The sequence below is a fragment of the Seriola dumerili genome, unplaced genomic scaffold, assembly GCF_002260705.1.
Source record: "Seriola dumerili isolate Sdu_G_001 unplaced genomic scaffold, Sdu_1.0 BDQW01000372.1, whole genome shotgun sequence".
Taxonomy (NCBI): domain Eukaryota; kingdom Metazoa; phylum Chordata; class Actinopteri; order Carangiformes; family Carangidae; genus Seriola; species Seriola dumerili.
In genome coordinates, this window is record NW_019174627.1 from 283062 (window position 1) to 303811 (window position 20750).

General features: G+C 41.3%; 2 protein-coding genes across 4 annotated transcripts; one reads left to right on the forward strand and one right to left on the reverse strand.

The window, feature by feature from the left end:
- Positions 1-616: 616 nt before the first annotated feature.
- LOC111233130 (nectin-4-like) lies at positions 617-6510 on the reverse strand. 3 transcript variants are annotated; one of them, XR_002665582.1, is made up of 3 exons: positions 6392-6510; positions 4981-5132; positions 617-2242 (listed from the first exon to the last, which is right to left on the reverse strand). XR_002665582.1 is itself a non-coding variant. In XM_022760888.1 (2 exons), the coding sequence occupies exons 1-2, from the start codon at positions 3284-3286 to the stop codon at positions 1743-1745; spliced, it is 570 nt and encodes a 189-aa protein (XP_022616609.1). In that variant the 5' UTR covers positions 3287-4479; the 3' UTR covers positions 617-1742. The 3 variants fall into 3 exon arrangements, 1 of the variants encoding a protein (XP_022616609.1); XR_002665581.1 differs by having other exon boundaries at positions 4933-5132; XM_022760888.1 differs by lacking the exons at positions 4981-5132; positions 6392-6510 and adding an exon at positions 3217-4479.
- Positions 6511-14163: 7653 nt separating this feature from the next.
- Positions 14164-18762, forward strand: LOC111233152 (low affinity immunoglobulin gamma Fc region receptor II-like). The gene is made up of 8 exons (XM_022760909.1): positions 14164-14194; positions 14748-14783; positions 15508-15771; positions 15851-16093; positions 16172-16327; positions 16824-16883; positions 17879-17968; positions 18614-18762. Exons 1-8 carry the CDS (start codon positions 14164-14166, stop codon positions 18688-18690), a joined length of 957 nt encoding a protein of 318 aa, XP_022616630.1. The 3' UTR covers positions 18691-18762.
- The last annotated feature ends 1988 nt before the right edge of the window (positions 18763-20750 follow it).

Consider the following 20750-nt stretch of genomic DNA (forward strand, 5'->3'; position numbering starts at 1 on the left):
ATCATCTATCTATCTATCCATCTATCTATCTATCTATCTATCATCTATCTATCTATCCATCTATCTATCTATCTATCTATCTATCTATCTATCTATCTATCTATCTATCTATCTATCTATCTATCTATCTATCTATCATCTATCCATCTGTCTATCTATCTATCTATCTATCTATCTATCTATCTATCTATCTATCCATCTATCTATCTATCTATCCATCTATCTATCATCTATCTATCCATCTGTCCATCTATCTATCTATCATCTATCTATCTATCTATCTGTATATCTATCTATCTATCATCTATCTATCATCCATCCATCCATCTATCTATCTATCATCTATCTATCTATCATCTATCTAATCTATCTGTCTATCTATCCATCCATCATCCATCTATCTATCCATCTATCTATCTATCTATCTATCTATCTATCATCTATCTAATCTATCTGTCTATCTATCTATCTATCTATCTATCTATCTATCCATCCATCTATCCATCTATCTATTGAATCTGTTTGGATGACTCTGTTTTGATGGTTTTAGCTTCACTTCTGAAACTGCTACAGCTAGCAGCTGAATGCTACGGCTAGCAGCTGAATGCTACGGCTAGCAGCTGAATGCTACGGCTAGCAGCTGAATGCTACAGCTAGCAGCTGAATGCTACAGCTAGCAGCTAGCTACTTCTGCTGGCCTAAACAAGCACTAGACATCTGTTTTAAATTGACTGTGAAAAACAGGGACATTTCCAGACATGGCTCCAGATGGGGAATCACCCTCTTCCATATCCAAGCTCGTCCACTGAACCAAGTTTTCATTTCTTAGTTCAAACCCAGAGTTGCAGGTTAAAAATAAACACGGCACATGTTTCTCTTGGGTTTTTTTGTCTTTATTTCTGATTCCTTTTTATCGACAAAGAGTCCAACTTCCAGAGAAAATAGGTTGGAATGAAACGATGAGAAACTTTAAGCTCTTTGTGTGTTGTTGAGTGTCATGGATAGAGCCCATGTCTTTGTGCGTGGTTTGTATTGAATATCAAAAAGACACGTACTTCAGGAAGACAGTGAATGGTCCCACATCTCTTCAAGTCTAGGATTTCCTTTTTCAACACAAACTTTTACAAAGGGGGATTTAGAAGTTTTTCCCAGTTAGCAGCACATAAATATATCATTTATTCACACAAAACTAAACATAACTTAATGACATAAGCAACAATATGAGGAACAAATGGACCGTTCGTAACAGGACGTCAACTAGCTTTTATAATCTCCCAGTCTGTTTAATGTGATCCAGGCTCGACAGCAAATACCCCAGCTGCATTGTGGGACGTTGTACCACTCTTAGAGGTTTTTTCAAAGCTTACTATGAAAACTACAGCAACAGAAAAAAGCTGGACAGACTTTTCAGGAGCTGTTCAGGTAACTTAAAGTACCGTAGTGTCGTCAACGTTAGAGTTTTCTTACAGTTTCGATATGTGCAAATTGTCGAGTGCAAGTCTCGGGTCTAAAGCTCTGTACGTTTACTTTTCCTTCTGTGTATATATATATATACACACACACATATATATATATATATATATACACATTAATAACATTTCTCTCATAATCAACATGTTTTGATTTGTGTGTTTTCTCATGAACAAGCAGCTAGAAAAGAAAAAACGCTACAAACCAGCAGCTGCTTTGGCACCTTCACACACATGGAAAAGAGAGAAGAGGTCGGAGAAATTTCAGACAGGTCAAAGGTCACATCCATCATCAGCAGGTGATGATGGTGGTCGCTTTCTGCATTTAACAGCAGCAGCAGCAACAGCAACAGCAACGACACCACCAGCGACCGACAGACCAACCATCAATCCAACATGTCCGTCCTCGTTTCCTCCGTCCACGGTCGGTCCACGATCGTCTTCCACGATCAGATCGATGACACTTCTGATGCCAGTGTCTCTCTTGTTGCGTCCTAGTTGTTCCTCTTTAAGATAACACTCATATCTCCCAGCGTCTTCGAAGGTGATGTTCCTCAGAACCACAGACCCATCGCCGCTCTTCAGCTCTGGATCTATCAGCGCCACTCGATCACGATAAGACGGATCCTGAAAGTTCGCGACCAAGTGATTGTCCCGGAAGAAGAGGAGATAGATGTTTAGTTTCTTCCAGGTCAACACTCCAATGGTAGCGCCGTCACGACCACAGTGAAGAGTGGCGTCTTCTCCGGGCTTCACTTTCACTTCCTGTGCAGCTGAACAACAGACAAATCAAGAAGTCATCAACACAGACAGAGATTCAAACAGCAACAAACACACGTCACTCTCTGATACCGAGTCACTGAGAGGTCCAGTCTTCCCTCAGGAAGTAGCTGCTCAGAGGACGTGTTATAACCGGCTCGCTAACGAACCGACTCGGTTGGTAAATGTGTGATTTTAAAACACATTCAGCGGTTCATCACCTAAAGATAATTAGCGTGGCTAGCGCTGTTCTCAGGTCTGAAACATGACGGACTGAAAAAAAGTCTGAAAATAAATAAATCTGGAATTATAAAATAAAAGTCTGCATTAATAAATAAAAATGACATCTTAAAATGTATTTATTCATTCATTCATTCATTATCTGATTAAAATGGCATTCTATAGTTGGGAACTAAACTGCTGACTGTAGTGCATGACCTAGATTACACATCCTCCTCACAGAGCTGCACACACATCCGCAGTGACTCATGCTGTTGCTATAGTAACTGAAGCAACACCCCCCCCCCCCCTTCCCAGCGTTTCCCTGTAACATGGAGAGTGGTAATGACTCGGCAGTCTGGAGTGAATCAACGTCAAACTGAGACGGAGGTGATGTAACAGACCTGCAGTCAGGGGGGGGGGGACTCTGCAAACATTCCTGGGTGACACTGAACTCCAGACGCCTTCACTGCTCTACATGTGAGATCGCTTTCCTGTCAGAGACGTGCATCCACAGAACAGGAAGTCTTAAACTCGGGTTGTCTTCTCCTGATCCAAAACCCCACCCTGGTCCCATCATGCTTTGCTGTTGCTGCCTGTGTCAACAGTTATTAAAACCGCGGCGTCCAAATAAACAAACCAAATACAAAACATATGAAACCTCAGTAACTCGCGCCACATGTTGAGGCAAAAGTTTCCCTCTTATCACCGGCTGGTTCGTGGCTGTCGGTTAAACACACACACACACACACACACACACACAGCTCACCTTCAGTGACATGAGAACAGATGAGGGGTACCAGAGCCAGAACAAACAGAAACAGCGCCATGAGGAGCATCTTCTCCCTCCTGACTGATGAGACTTCTGAGCTGCCACAGAGTTTAATACCCGCCCCGCCCCCCAGCTTTACCTCCCACCTGATTGGGCGATGGGGGTCTTGTCAGGAGTTGGCCACACCCTTCCTTCTGTCTACTTTGACCACTTTGACCAGCGCTGCTGCATTGTTAGACAGATGAACAGATGTGTTGCTGCAGCGTGCACGTCCTGCTGGGTGTGCACGCTTTCAGTTAGGACGCCACACACGTCACACGTTCCTCTGCTGTTCTGGTTTCACAGCTGGCCTGGTGGTGAAACACGTGGTTTACATTTACTCATCACGCTGTCAGTGAGAAAACCGCCGAGCCGCTTCTCTCTGACTGTTGATGGCGACGTTATCGACGCTCTGCTCTGTTTGGCTGAAATCAAACTTCTGCCAAAATAAACGCCCCGTGGATCTCGTCTATAGACCTGAACAGAGGCGGGAAAAGTCGTCGGAAAAACGCCATGAGGCCAAAGATGTGAAGAAGAACCAACTTTATTTATAACATGGAGGATAAACCCCCCTTTAGATAAATCCGCTTGTTCTTCGTGACGACTCCTGACTGGATCTAAAGACAATAAATCCATATTTGTGGATTTAGTTTTAAATGTTGCTGCAGCAAGGAATTGTGGGACGGCATTTCTCTCAGTTTCAACCTTCAGGAGGAAGAAAAGCTGTAAATGATTTTCAACTGTTCTTGTCCATGTGGAAACCATGACAACCCTGCTCACCGCTCGCTCCCTGTACTCCTGCTCTGGCACAGTCACATGACATGACACAAACCTTCACTGCTGCGTGTGAACTGATGAGTGTTTAGCAGCGTCTTAGATTCATGGAAATACAGAGCAACATGTGAGTAAAAGAGCAGATAGACGTTTAATAAATGACCCAAAATGCAAAGTTGGGTCCTTTTACTTTAAAAGAAATATCAGAGACCTTCCAGCTCCGGCTGAGTCACGTACGATCTCACAAGAACATGAAACACAAAGAGGAGAGTCGACAGATTCTAACAACATTCAAAGTGTATTTCTAATCTGTGTTGTCTCGAAGACAAAACCACCAACATCCGTCGACGTCCGAGGAGGAATATTCATGTTCCTGCTACTTCTGCAATACGGCAGGAAATACACGTTTATTCACCCCTGAAAAACCCAGACCCTCGGCTCTTAGAGAGACACTGTAAACACACACACACACACACACACACAGTCATCTTCCTTGAGTTTCAAAGCTCTTCGTTTTGTGGACTAAAGAGGAAGTTCTCTCGCTCTCACAACCAACTTCCTCTGAACTGTTTTCAAGCTCTTTGACTTTAAATGGTCTTTGAGACAAAGTCCAGAACCAGAACCAGGTGTCGGATCTCTGCAGTGGCGTCACAGAGCCGACCTCCAGACAGCGCCAGTAGTTTGTGTCTGTCTCCTCGCTCTGCAGCAGGATTTACACTCAGCGCTCACGTCATCAGAGAAGAAGAAGGTTTCCTGGTTGATGAGTCTGGATCCTCCGGCGACACTCGGATGGTGAGGTCAGAATTTAAACTACGTGAAAGGAGGATCCATCTCGTCAGCGCTTCAGGCTGCTGCTGGTGTAATGAGGTGGGGGAGCATCGTTTAAACGCCACAGTCTACCTGAGTGTTGCTGCTGACCATGTCCGTCCCTTTATGACCACAGCGTACCCGTCTTCTGATGGCGTCTTCCAGCAGGATGACGAGCACGTCACAAAGCTCACATCATCTCAGACTGCTCTCATGGACATGACGATGAGTTCACTGAACTCACGTGACCTCCAGCCACCAGATCTCACTCCCACAGAAACAAACAGGATGAACTGTTGAAATCAGAAAACATGAAAGAACAACAAATAGAGAAAATTGATCTGGTGAAATAATAATTAAATAGAAATAATGACCTGAGAATAAATTACATTCAGTTTCCTCACATTTCTTCATTTGTTAACTAGAGAAAAAACATCTTTAGGTCTTTACAGGATTCAGTGAAACTACATGAATGTACAGACTAAAGTATTTATGGTGATGATGTCACTACAGATTCATCAGCTTGTTCTTCATGACGACGCCTGACTGATGAAAGAGAATGAATCTGGGCTTCAGTCCATCAGCTGCTCTGATGTTTCTACATTTATGTGACTGCGCTGTGGTTTTAAATGTTGCTGCAGCAAGGCATTGTGGGACGGCGCTTCTTGTTTCCTCTGCTAAAGGAGATAAGATAGGGAGCAGTGAAGCTCCTCTCCTCAGCACAACATCACTGTATTCATGCAGTCAGAGTCCAGGATCATCACCCAGCTCAGACCAGTGAGGCGACACCGCCCCCTGCTGGTGGAATGTATATATAATATATATCTGACGGCATCTTTTCTATTATATTTAAGATATCTGACCTGCAGCTAATCCTTGTTTCATCTTTGTTTACACTTCTGTTCTTATCAATATGTCGATTGATTATTGATATGAACCAAAAAACCAAAGCAAATTCCTCGTGTTGAAAACCTACTTGGCAATAATCCAGATTCTGAAATATATAGTGAATATATACATATAATGAATATATACATGTACAGCCATCAGACTGCACAGGGCCACAGCACTGACATATTGTTCATTACATTAGAACTGAGACACTGCTCAACCCATTAGTTTTATATTTTTATATCATTTTTAGTATTTCTATTTTATCTTATTTACTTCAGATTCGGTTTCTATTATTACTTTATTTACTTATTATTTATTACATGTGTCACATATTTATATATATTGACAGTAACTGGATTATTTCTTTTTCCGCAGTGGGGAGGGGCGTAACTCTCAGTGGGCGGGAGAGAGAGAGAGAGACGCAGTAAAGAGCCACAGGCTCAGTAGAACCTCAGTAGAACCTCAGTAGAACATTGTAGCGATGTGATGAATCTCAATGATCATTTGATGGTTAAAGACATTATCAATTCATTTTCTCTTGATTCAATAATCGATTAATCTACTGATCACTGCAGCTGTACTGATGAAACCAGGATGAGACCCCCCCGCACCGAGTCTGGTAAAGATAGTGTGTCAAAAATAAGTCAACAACACTCACCTTTTCCCGCCATTTGTCCCTGTGGTGGAAACCATATTCATGTCCATGACGTCCCATGGTTCTGTGTCCTGGCCGGAAGTTCGGTGAGCAGCTCGGTCCGTCTTCTACATGAGTGAGACATCGACTCTGCGCTTTTATACCCCCCCCCTCCCCCTCTCCCCTTCCCCCTCCCGAGCCGGAGGACACACACACCCTTATATCCCTTATACGGTTCCATTTTAATCACCATGGTAACAAGAAGGCTACAGGTCACTGCAACAACAAAACCGGTTCAAAATACAGCGACAAAAAACATTAAAGAGAAAAATATTTTCACTTATTTTTGAATGTAACAATCAAACTTTGTTAACTCCTGATTTTACTGCGGAACTTTCATATTCATAAAACATACATTTCTTAAATCAAGTCATCAATTAAGTTGCTGCTAATTGATCTTGAACGTCACTTTCAGTCAAACCTGTAACAAACAAGAAACAAGTCCCCGTCAGATATTACATTATTCAATTATATATTCGTTTCTTATTTATTTCTTATTTTAAATTCTGTATTTCTTTATTATTTATCTTCCTTTTTTGAGAAGTTTTTATCTAATTCATTTAAAAACTGAAATGTCTGAGTTTGTACGTGTTTTAATTTAAAGAAGCATAAAAAACAAAGTTAGGAATAAAACAGATAAATAGATTTGATTAGCTATATATTTCTGTCTTTATTTTATTTCTGTATTTGTTTATTATTTCTAAATAATAATCTTCCTTTTTTTGTTGATTTTTTATGTTTGTTTTATTCAAGAACGAATTTGTCTGATAGTTTGTACATTTTCTAATTTGAATAAATGGAAACAATAAAAAAAGAAATACAAATAAATTGACAAATAATACAGATCAATAGAGCTGATTATATATTTGTCTTTTTTAATTACTTATCTTTTTTGTTGAAGTTTTTGGTTTGTTTTATTTAAGAACTGAGATGTCTGATTGTACATTTTCTAATTTAAATAAATAGAAGCAGTGAAAAACAAAGTGACAAATAACACAGATCAAAGATTTGATTCTAAATTTGTCTTTGTTTATTATTTTTTTAATTATTTAATATTGGAAATGGAAAAAAAACTAAAGTGACAAATAATACGAGTCAACAGATGTTGTTACTGATCACGTGTCCCGTCAGAATGAGGACGATAACTGGAAATAAAAACTAATAATAAACACACAAATGAATATTTCCCTTGATCATAAATGAATATTTGATTGACTTCATCAAAACATTATTTGACAGCTTCTTCTTATATTTTAATTCTTTATAATGTTTGTATTTCACCTTGTTCTAAGAATGAAATAACTGATGATTAATGAACCTGAAGAGGAAAAAATATCATGTTCGAGCACCTCCAGCAGGGGGCAGCTCATCAGGAAACACGTGCGTGCGTGCGTGCGTGCGTGTGCGCGCGCAGAGTGTTTTCATAACCTCTCACACTGCTCTGTTTGCTTTGGTAACTTGATAAAGAACAAAATGGCGGTGAAACAGAGACGGAGAGAGAAAACAAAAGCCAACAGTTCTCACCTCCTCATGTTCATGTTCATGTTCATGTTCATGTTCATGTTCATGTTCATGTTCATGTTCATGTGTATGTTCATGTTCATGTTCATGTTCATGTGTGCATTATGACAAAGAGGCTTTTATTCTGCTGACGCATCACATGCATCAGACGTCTGCCGCCTCTCTGGGTTTTTCTTCTCTGGTTGTTCAGGTGTTTTTCCTTCAGTCCAGGTTTTGTGTTTTCACTTTCACCTTCTTCAGACCGACAGGCTGAACGCTGCTGAGTCATCTGCTCTGTCGCTTGTCTCTTCCCAGGAGATGGAAGCGAAAGACACAAACATCCTGTATGTAAAAACATAACAAGTCATGGACACGTTGACTGTGTGTGTGTGTGTGTGTGTGTGTGTGTGATGATGTGGCGTTCATGCTCCGTCCTTGTGGCAGCTGACTCTCTAAATGACTACCACGAGTCACAAACAGCTGAGAAGGAATAAAACCCAAATTTGGATCAGCAGATATTTCACACACAGCAGCTCTGTTATTGTGGATCATGAGTTTCAAACCAGAACATAGAAGCTAAATATCATTGAAATGCAGTGAATAAAACTTTAATTCTGTTAGTTTCTGTCGTTCTGCAGCTTGTCTGTTTCCTTTATTTTGATTTTCTTTCTTCCAGATTTGGATTTTGCTGCTGTGGATTCACACTAGAGGACAAACTCCACAGAATCACGTTGGTTTCTGACAGTGATGAAGTGTTATTTATTCTATTGTCTATTTACGTTAAAACTACATTAAAGTGACCTGTTTTTAGTCCATAATAGGTCTATTAAAAATAAATTTATACGCTTCAATGTTCCAAAAAGACCGAAATGCTGTCACAACTCAGGCCTCTTTAAAGCCCCTCCCCTCTGCGCCCAGTGTGCTCTGATTGGTCAGCTTGCCGGCAACAACACCACGTCCTCCTGTAAACAAATGGCTTCTGGTTCTGCCTTATCAGTTTGGGCCGGACTCCAAACCTGAACAAATAGGGGATCAGACAGACAGCCGTACGTTGCGACCACTTCATAGGTAGGGAGTCTCCACCGCTTCGCCATCTTGCTGGTTTACGATGCTGGTAAATCTGAATGAGTTAAACTTTTATTCTCAGAGTAACTGAAAAAAGAGCTTAATGGTTAAATTGTTGGATAATTTTTCCGAGCTAACGAGGTATAGCACGGTGTCCAGCTCGCAGGTGGGCAACAATCGGACCAGGAAGTAATGTCTGGACCCCCAATGAGGCGTTTCATACAAAGGAGAAAATTGGGTTTTAACCCTGACGGAGTTTCTCTCTTTGGTTTGAACTTTGACTCTGTAGAACATTTACATGCACAAAAAGCTTGATTTCCTTTATATGTTTTACTGAAACATGGAGACATGAAGCTGAGTTACACTTCAAACAAATATGAACATTATTTACAAAATTTTCACAAATAAAGGAAACATGTTCAACATATATATTACTATATATATTAAATACATATTACTGAAAAGCATCAGGATTTAATGAAGTGCTTTGAGAAACAAAAAGATAAAAGAAATAAAAAAATCTTCAGAATAAATGAGTAAAAATATAAAACAAAGTTTAATCAAAAGCAATTAAATTTTAAAAGACAAGAGAAACTTGAGAATTACATGTTAGATGAAGCACAGATGTTACATCAAGCAGAATCACATACAGTGACATTTACATTTATCGGATTGTCATCTTTACTCCTGACATGATCACATGTGCTGCTGCATTTCCCCCAAAGTGGCTGATTTATGTATTTATTTATTATGATCTAAGACTAAAAGTTTAAATACTTTCAGTTTAGAGATTTTATAGTTTATTCGTTACATTATTTTTCATTTCATATGATTATTCTACAAAAATATATTATTATTAACATTACATTCATTGCACTGACTTATAACTAAATAACTCAGGAAGAAGGAAATGGAAAAGCAACCCTTCAAAGTAAAGTGTTATTCAGTACGACTTGTTCATGTAACCCTGATTCTGTGTTTTCATCACATTCAGTTGAATTGAATTTGAAATAAGCAGGTGGATTTTCGTCCGTCCTATTCTCAGTGGCGCCTTGAAGGAACTTCTTAAAATTAAGACTGTAGTTCACTAGGACTGGGAACGCAGGTGGGACTGACCAGGAAACATTATTGTACCTTTAATATAACGAGCGGCACAGAAGGAAAGGATGCTGATTGGCTGCAGTGGCAGCAGTAGAGGTAAATGAGTATAAAGTGCTTAAAGTTGTAGAATGTGCCGCTTGTTGAAAGCCTGCTAGCCTTGCTACTTTAGCTCCCACAATCTGTGCTTCAAACCCTGCCGAAGCTACTTCCTGTCCCACCTGCTTTTCACCATAAAGTGCTAGTAAGTGCATTAAAGTTGATCTTTACGCAGACGATACTGCTTTATACTGCGGAGCTGATTCTGTACAGCAGCTAGCTATCCAGACACTATTACTTTCCTTTATCAACAAAGTCAGATCGGCGGGTCATCGGGTCTCTCTGGGCTTAACTCAGGTTCTCCAGTATCACAAACATGGCTCAGTTTTAATCACCATAGTAACAAGATAGATCACCCATCCTTCGAGGTTAACCCGCTGCTGCCGACGTCAAGAGGATCGGATCAAAACCGCCGGACAAGTAACCAATCAGATCCCTGGAGAAACTGAGTCAGCAGCCTGACAGGAACAGGTGTGCGGGTCGACACCAGTGCACCTGAGCGAATCCCAGACTCCGCAACTTATTAACAACCCGTCCGAACTGTCGTGGTCTACCCGGCTGCGTCTGCTCTAACTGTACCTGTGATCCATCCATAAAGGCTTCTTTTATATTCTAACTGTTGACAGGAATGTTTTAAGCTTTTTTGGGGGCGTTTGTTTTCAGGGGTCAGTTCATCCACCTCTGCTGCACAGCCCCGATTTAACACAGCGTCATTCAGCAGAACACGTAATCATTCAGGAGTAAAAAGATCACAGACACGTCAGTATTTGTCCGTCCGACCATCACGATATTGGTACTTATGTCTTCTAACGCACATAAAACCTGCAACAATAATACACAGAGGAAGAAGAACACCACAAACAACAACAACAACAACAACATATTCACCCTGCTTTCCTCCCTCCTTGCCTCCTCCCTCCTTGTCTCCTCCCTCCTTGTCTCCTCTCTCCTCTGTGATACCTGCAGAGAGAAGCAGGTGTGAGGTATCAGCTGTCAGGTAGGGAATGAGTGAAGAACTCTTCACACTCATGTCAGACATTATCTACTGCACTTTGGTCACATGACTCAGACCAGCTGTTCTCTACAAAGTCTCATCAACAACATCTGGAGAAAACACAAACATCTGGTCTGTGCTGGTTCACTCTCACATCAACAACCAGGAAGCAGCTCTGACTCACCTGCATCTGTAACTGTCAGGTCGACCAGGTGGCTGAACTCGGTGTGCGTCCTCTCGTCGCCTTCCATCTTGATGGTTGTGATTCGACACTCGTACGTTCCGGCGTCGTGGACGGTGACGTTCTTCAGGACCACAGACACTTCTCCGTCCTTCATGGAGGACTCGTCCCTCAGCTCCACTCGACCGCGATAAGATGGATGCCGGTAGTTTTCATAGGAGCGGTTGTTACGGTAGAAGAAGACGTAACCCTCTGACTGCGGCTGGAGGCGGCTCCACTCCAACAGAACGACGGCAGCAGCTCTGTGACCACGACACTGAAGAGTGGCGTCTTCTCCGGGCCGCACTGACACTGGAGCTGAACGAGAACAGGAAGTCATGATTTTAATCTGAAACTTTCTTCCTCCTGGAAGGATGAAATGGATCTACCAGGTGTCTGATCAGCTTCAGTAAAATGTGCAGGATCAATACTTTGTGTGTTTGTGTTTATAAAAGCTCCAACGTCCCAGTTCAACTGAAGGCAACATGAAATAACCTCCAGCTGGTTCTTATCTCTCTGGACCGCTCGCTTTGTTGTTGGTCGGTTCAGCCAATCACAGTGAAGAATGTAGGCGGCAACATTAACAGTGGTCTGCGGTGTGTTCATATTTTAATCCTGCAAAGCATGACCCCCCCCCCACACACACACACACACACACACACACACTGTTCACAATAGCTGCATTGAACCAACACTTTAACTTTTAGTTGCTGTTTCTTCTTATGAGTCAATATGACATTTACATAATGACGTTTAAAACAAAACAACTTCCACTAAATACCAACAATAACAATAACAACTGTGTTAATAGTAGTAATAATAATAATAATAATAATAATAATAATAATAAGTAGTAGTATGATACAACGCACTGTGATATGATCGGTTTGTGCTCAACACTGAGCAGCTGGACAAATCAAGAGAACAACAACAAATGCAAAACACTATGAGTCATGGGCGGAGGACCTTCTTCCTGTTCTTTTCTCCTTCGACACACACACACACACACACACACACACACACACACACACACACACACACACAGCTCACCTTCAGCTGCAGAAGACAGACAGTAGTTCAGAAAGTATACACAGAGAAGCACGGACGACATGACTGCAAAACTTCAAGAGCTGTCAAAGTCTGTTTATATGGAACCGTGTGCAAAGAAGGAGGGGGGCGGGTCATGTGACAGCGTGTTCAATCAGCTGGTGGAGCTGTGTGTGTGTGTGTGTGTGTGTGTGTGTGTAAACATGGAAACAACTCATTCCCGTCACACACACACACACACACACACACACACACACACACACACACACACACCTGTCAGTGGCTCTGTTGTAACATTAAATAAAATAATAAAATAATAGAATAAATCCTTGTTGTATTCGTGCACATAAACGCCACTTGGTGACGTCACGGCCGGTGAGTCCCCGTGTCACTCACCCGAACACAAACAGCCGGTTCCTGGAGAACCAGCGTCCGGACCCTGTTCTGACAACCGGCCCGTTCGCACGGCGCAATGTCCGGGTCGCCCCGTCCTCTCCTCTCCGCTGTGTGGGCATTTTCCAGAGGCGCTAACTTAGCTTAGCATCAGAGCAGCAGCAGGTTAACTCCGCGGAGAATAAATCCAAGCAGCGCGAGGACTCCTCCGGTTCACACCGTCTGTCCGCACACCCCCTCTGCTCCCGGAGGCTGGCGGGTTAATGAAGGCTCGTTCCCGGTCAGACTGAATGAGGGCACGTGGTGATGCCACGGCTGACACTCCGAGGCGCGTGTCACTCACTAACTCACTATGCAGAAACTTCCAGGTCACATGACCTGTGAACGTCACTTCATCAGAGGCGGGTGTCAATAAAATAAAGTAAAATAAATTAAATACAATAAAATAAATTAAAAACTAAAATAAATAAATAAAATAAAATTTAATAAAATAAAATAAAATAAAAATACTAAAGGAAAATAAAATAAAATAAATAGAAATAAAAATAAAAATAAAATAAGATAAAATAGAATAAAATAAAACAAATCACATAAATTGAAAAATAAAATAAATTAGAAAAATAAATAAAGTTAAATAGAATAAAACTAAACTAAAAATAAACCAAAGCAATTAAAATAAAATACTTTTTATGTTTCATGTCATTAATGTTACTGTCAGCTGCAGCAGTTGGATCAAGTGTTTTCATGCTTTATTTCTTAATAACAGCTGTTACCCGAGGACTCCAGCAGGGGGTGTGTGGAGGTGCTGTGCTGCGTTCAGGGACACTTCAAAGTTTGGATCTGCACATCCTTCAACAAATGTTCTCCTTTGCAAACCCTCTGCCCTCTTTCTAATGAATGACATTAAAAACAGTACTTCCTCCTGTGCCAGTGTAGTAAATGTAAAAAGTAACTATGTGTTATAGGTATGTATATTGGTAAGTAAATAGGTGTTCTTATTGAAATATCTACCTTCATGAAGGTTGTTTTTGTCTTGTGTTTTTCTGTGGTGGTTTTTAGGACTAAAAATATCAGACTAAATAATGCAGATTTATTTTTGATATATTTAACTTCAGGTCCTGGAATGTGTTTTGTCTTTCCTCGTGTGTTTGTTGGTTTAAAACACCTGACGGTTCATATCTGAGATAATGACCTTTTTTATGTTGGCTGCTGAAGACAAAACCACAGCCACTTCACTCTCCTACACAGAGGAAGGAGGGGGGTTCAGCTGCTGTGAAGGGGAGAAAAAGAAGTGTCAGTCTCACTTTACTCTGTGGGACAATGGGACAAACATCTCTTCTGAAGCTGCTCTGTAAGTACAGTAAATGAAATTATACTGACAGCATCAGGCTGAGCTGGAGTCAGATACAAAGAGTAAGGGAGTAAGATTTACTCCTAAAACAAATTTTATATGTTTATTAAACCACCAAAAAAGCTGAAAAGTGAAACAGAATTTAAATGAAATGTCCGGGATCTTCACAGAAGTTCACTTCTCTGAATGAAAAGAAAAAGAGGAAGAGTTTCACGAGGATGATTATCTCAGACGTCTTCATTCACGTTCTGGTTTCAGGAGGTTTTTTAAAAGTTCAAACATTGATTTATCTGTGGAAAATCTGATTTAATGCCGGACACTGCAGAGAAACCTCAGCAGTGCTAACCGACATCATCACCTCCTCCCCCAGTGCACATCCTGTTGAATCATGACTTTTAACCCATGTGATCATTTATTAAAAGCAACTAAACTTTTATTCCCTTAAAGCCTCAGATACATTTGTTATTTTAAAGATCAGATGCATTTTATAATTTTTAATCATCAGTTTGAGTCTGTAAAATTATTAATTGTTATTTGTGTCATTTCTCTTCAGGGCTGACCTCGCTGCTCTGCTGCACAACAAAACAAGGTCAGTGAACGCATCATACAACATAAAACTGTTCAGTTAAATGAATTTAAAGCGCCATATTTTCCTCTTCATCTGTGTTTTATTTATTAATATGTAATATTAATATTGTAGTTATTGATGTGGACATTTCTGCCCTTAAGGTCACGAGTATGAGTTTTGGTTTTAAATCTGATAGGTGAGCCAATCAGAAGAGAGGAGGCTCTGAGCCTCTCTTCTGATTGGCTGACTGTTTTCTGAGTGATCCAATAAAAATAAAGCAGATTTCAGGTAAAAACACTCAGAGAAACCAAATCCTGCAAGGTTTGGATGGTGGGTCCAGGTGGGCGGGGCTTGGTGACTGCTTTGTTGTGACATCACAAAGTTCCAGAAGTCCTGACGGCTGGTTTTAAGGCTCAGTTTCTGAATACAGGCTGTGTGCATTTCTCTGTGGACTGAGGCTTTGATACTTTCACAGTATTAATATAGAAGCTAGAGCTGATCTATAATCACACTACACATGGACAGAAACCTAATCTCTCTAATGCCATCAACACTAACAGGGGCTTTTGACACATCCTGCTTTAATGAATTCATCAGGACTCATGCAATAGTCAGAATCACTGAAGTATAAAGTGTTACCAACGTGACAATGTGTTCAGGATGTAAACAGCAAATAATATACAATCCAGGAAGTCCACATGAGTAACAGATCAGGCAGTGATGGTTGCACTGTTTTATTTGTCAGCTGGTCTGACGGTGAGTCCCAGCAGCTCTCAGCTGTTTAAAGGAGCCTCTGTCTCTCTGAGCTGTGAGGAGGACGACAGCTCTGCTGGATGGAGGCTGAGGAGGAACACCACCAGAGAAACCAGGACTCAGTGTGGAGCTGACTGGGGAAGATCAGCTGGTTCTTCCTGTTACATCGGTGTCATCGTCCCATTGGACAGTGGAGTTTACTGGTGTGAGTCCAGAGAGGGAGCAACCAGTAACAGCATCAGCATCACTGTCACTGGTAAGATCAGACTGTGGAGTCAGTGTTGATGAAGCTGTGTGTAAATGGATGAAATGCTGTAGTTTGTCTGTGTGTTGAGGTGGAGCAGTGATCCTGCAGAGTCCTGTCCTCCCTGTGATGGAGGGACATGATGTCACTCTGCACTGTAAAACAAAGACCCCTCCCTCCAACCTCCCAGCTGCTTTCTATAAAGATGGCTCCCTCATCACAGAGACTACAGGTCACATGACCATCCACCATGTTGACAAGTCTGATGAAGGCCTCTACAGCTGTGACATCAGAGGTCATGGAGAGTCTCCGCCCAGCTGGATCACTGTCACAGGTCAGGAGGTCAAAGGTCACTCTTCAGTTGAGTTGATGACCACAAACATGCTTTTAATCATTTCTGTATTTATTCCAGAGACACCCACCACCACAGCTCCTCCACCTCCAGCTGTTACTACATCTGTAATCTTTGTTTCTGCATCTGCCTGTGGTCTGGTGCTCCTGGTTCTCCTGGTTCTGCTGGTTCTGCTGGTTCTGCTGGTGAGACAACGTGTCCGGAGGAAACCTAGAGGTGAGACACACTCAGCACTTCCCATGAGGTTATTGTTACAGTTTGAATATAATAAATGTAAATGTTTTTCAGCTTGTAGTAAAAAACACAACGTGACTTTTTAAACTTACATTAGCTCTTTCACATTTAACATTCATATACGACTCAAACCTTCCTTAGTAACTGGAGGTTGAGACTCTGGTGACACTGTTTGAAGGATGAAGCATGTTTTGTTTCTTGTGGTCAAGGTGTTGATACGAGAACAGAAATTGTGCTGCAGTTCAGTTTCCTGTTTTCTGTAAAAAAAAAACTAAAAAAACACGTAATTTTCTTGTTTTGTGCACGTGTCTCTACCTGCAGCTCAACACGTCAGCTTCTCACTTTGCGTTTATTGTTGTAACCATGACAACCGAGGTCCGGTCGGCTTGCCGTGGTAGGGTCGTACCAGATGGTTGAAAAAAAACCGACCTGTGTTTGTGGTTCAGGTAAAACATTTATTATTTGACTTCTTCTGCAGAGAGTGAAGCAGCGCCGCTGTCCTCAGCTGTGAAAGGAGCAGCTGACGTCAGGTGGACAGGTACGTCAGCTGCTCTGCTGTGAGGAGGCTGTGGTCAGTGTTGGTGATGACGTCAGGAGGGAGGCCCTCCACAACTAGTTTAACCCTGCTAACGTTAAAAGTCAAACTCAAGTTGTATTTTAGTTAAAATTCAAATGTAGATTGATGCTGAGGTACATGTGTTGTTCAGTGAGTGGTGTTTCAGATTTCTGAAATGAAAACCAGCTCAGTGGTTAATACGTCATCAAAATATGCAACGTTTTTACAGATGAAATAAAGGGGGACAATCCTGGTCTCATGTATTTTGACCATGCCAACTGTTGTGCTGTAAGGCCGACTGATAAAATGATGGCTCCCTACTTTTGAAGCAGTCGTGAAGTTCTATTGTCTATCCATTCCTCAATTATTCCATAAGGCTCCACAGATCCAAAGAATCAAAATAATTGTTTTCATAAAAGGTTGTGAATATCGTCGCATGAAGTCCATCGCAGACAGTCAGAAAACTTCTCCTTCCAACATAAAAACTATTTTCAAGTTCCAGCTGGGGGGCTTTTGGGTATGTTTGCTTTTGTTTGTTTTCTGCCCGGTTATGAACTCCTAAGCAATGAGTCAGCCCGCTAACTTTTCTCTGCCTAGAGACCACAATAAGGAAAGAAAAATCTAAATGGACAACTCTGTTTTGATGGTTTTAGCGTCACTTCTAGTTTTGTGTTTTCTGCTTGGCACAGAGTGGTTTACTGTGGCTGGTGAAACGTGTGAGAAGTGAGCAGCTCTGTGGTCGTCCATTTTCCTGTTTCATAAGTCATCACTTGCTGAATTCATTTTCTTTCGTCTTGCACAGAAATACTGTTAAAAATAAGTGTAATATCGTCGTATCCTGATGTTTTCAGCTAAAATTAATACAATTTCTATCGTATTATAAAATAAACATAAATGACAGTTTTTAATGTTGTAGTGATGTCTTCTGGGTATTATTTGTATATTTTAAATGCAGTCACATGACTCTTCTGTTGCAGGAACTGATCCAGCTGCAGTTTACGCAGCAGTGGGAAGAACAGCAGACGTCAGTTATGGACAGATCATCATCAGAGCAAACAGCAGCAGAGGTACAGCTGCTCCTCTTCCTCACTGAAGCTTCCTCTGTCTCTGCTCACCATAGCCCCACCCACAACCAGCAGATGGTTGGATCATTAAACTGAGCACCCACCTACTCACTGTTTACTCAGTTTACATTGTTGCCATAGATTCAGTTTGTGAGCACAGGTTCTGGTTCTGGTTCTGGTCTCTGTACAGGCAGGACGGAACCAAACCCGGCAACCTCACCGTGATGACTGACTGTTGGGGAACAGGAAATTGTTCCAGCACACTGATTGATGATATATTTGTTCTTTTGTACAAAAGCATTTGGAAACATTTTAGAGGTGCTGCCAGATGGGTTTTGCTTCCAGTCTTTATGCTAAGCTAACCTAGCCATTGATAGATATCCTTGTAAAAAGTGAGCTACCTGTTGTGTATTGACCCTTCAGTATATACAGTAGTATACAACAAAATTACTATTACAGACGCTCCAATGAGGTGAATTTATTGATTACATTGATTTGATTTGAGGAGGGAAAATGTGTCAGGAGGTCAGAGCACCGCGTGGAGTTATTTAGACGTTTGTGCACGAGTCAGAGGGTGGTTCTTATCTGACATGTTAACCAGTGTGTGTGTGTGTGTGTGTGTGTGTGTGTGTGTGTGTGTGTTTTCAGGGTGTCCACCAGAGCCTGGGGTCGTCTATTCGTCACTGATGTCGACCGTCACAGCTTGTCACCAGTCCACCCACTGACGTCCTGCAGCTGGTTCGCTGCTCACCAACTGGTATTTTGTAGTTTTGAATGCTGTTCAATGAACTGCTGCAGCTAACAGTGTATTCATAAATTATTGATGATTTGTTAATAAACGAATTATTATTTATCAAGTAAAAACATTAAATGTCTCAGTCTCTCAGACGTGAAGATGTGATGCTCTTCTTCATCACGTGTGATTTTAAAGTGAATTTTCTCCACATTCTGACCTTTTTACCTGTGTTGACAAGTTTAGCCAACTAATGTTAGCTAGCTGATAGCACAGCCGTTCATCTTCAGTGTTAGCTTGTCATTTCATTACCAATATACAGTAAAATGTCATATATGATCTAATGTTACAAACACTGGTGTCCCGTCCTGAGCAGTGAGTCAATGGAGGATTAGTTGTTGCAGAGAAACGTTTTGACGTCGATATGGAGTTCATTATTTCATGTGGTGGTTCAGTCTTTACCTTTAACATTAGTTTTTATAATAAAGACCCTCTTTGTTTTCACTCGTGAATTCAGGAGTTTGACCTGTTACAGTATTAAAACGAACCTGTTTTCTGAACCAACTCTAACATATTACGGTGCTTTAATGTCGGTCAAATTATTTATGTCCAACTGAATGCATTCGGTTTGTCACCTTCGTTCATATCTGTGATTGTGGTCGCGGTGGAGCAGCTGACGTTAACTCCGCACTGAGGAGGAACTCCTGTACCAGCGACGTGTTGCCATCGGAGTAAATAAGGAGCGCACCATAAACTGTGTAAATAGGCCGCACAGTTGGTGCTGTCGCCGGTACTGCTCAGAGGGAGACGTCTTCAGCAGAGGTGGTTAATGACTTCACCGGTGCAGGAAATGATGACACAGACACAGGTGAGTAAACTGAAGTTTGGTCTGTGTTGTTAATGTAATGTGTAAAGTTGTGGGACGCTCAGAGCGCGACTCTCTGCTGTTACTGAGGAGACGTTCTGACGCAGCTAACGCTAGTAGCTACGGGAGGAGTTAGCATGCTAGCGGTTAGCTGGCTAGCTAGTTGAGAAAACTCCGTCCCAAAGAAAGAACGATGTTTTCCCGAATGAACCGGGGGCGAAGACAACATGTCATGACAGCACGTTAAAGAGGCAATAACATTAGGTCTGTTACATGTTCTGTTTGTTATTTACTCACTTTTAAAACTCCTGGTCAAGACGTTCAGAGCGGCGTCCTGTCAGTTACTGTCTGTGCTAACGCGTCCGCTCGAGAGGATGTAACTGCAAACGTATAATTTAGGTTTTGTACAATTAAATGTTATATCTGTGTCAAGGTAATGGACCTATAAGTTCAGCTGTAGTTAAGACTGTAGTTAAGTGTGTTTTGTCAGTGATGAGCAGCAGTTTTCTGTATGTGTATGAATGTGTGTCAGTGCAGCATCAGGGGTTTAACGGTACTGAACATAGCACCATAACGGCAGCCATGTTTTTCTTTAATATCAAGGAATTCACAAAATTTTTCAACTTTGTTGTAAAATTCAGAAACATATTTAAAAAAGTTGTTATTAATTGTTTATTTACTTACATTAAGACCTTTTTGAATGACTTATTTTTTTTATTTAGTGATGAACCTGGCGACGGGATGAAGCTCCATCATCTGCTGTTCCACATCCAGCAAATAAAGGTATATCTAGTTCTGTGTGTGCTGTATTTAATCAATGCTATTGCTTCATCTTTAACAGTTAAGACATGTAATGTGTAAAGTTTGTGTTGTAACATGTTTAAGTGATAATTTGGGTTGTTTGATGGGGGCTGTGTGAGGTAGTCATGTATAGTCGGGGTTACCTGCAGTATATTCAGTTTGGAGGAGCACAGGTAGAGGAGCAGAGTGATGAGCTGCTGTGGGCGGGGCCAGCAGAAAACACCTATTTTAGACACTTTTTTAAAAAGACACCTAAACAATCCAATATCTGTTGAAATGAAGCTTCATGAAGAATATTTTCAGTGGTTTATCTTCCCCTTTGACTCTCAACCACCAAACTGTTGTATTCCTACGCACAAGCGCACTGTATTACATTTCAGCTGAGG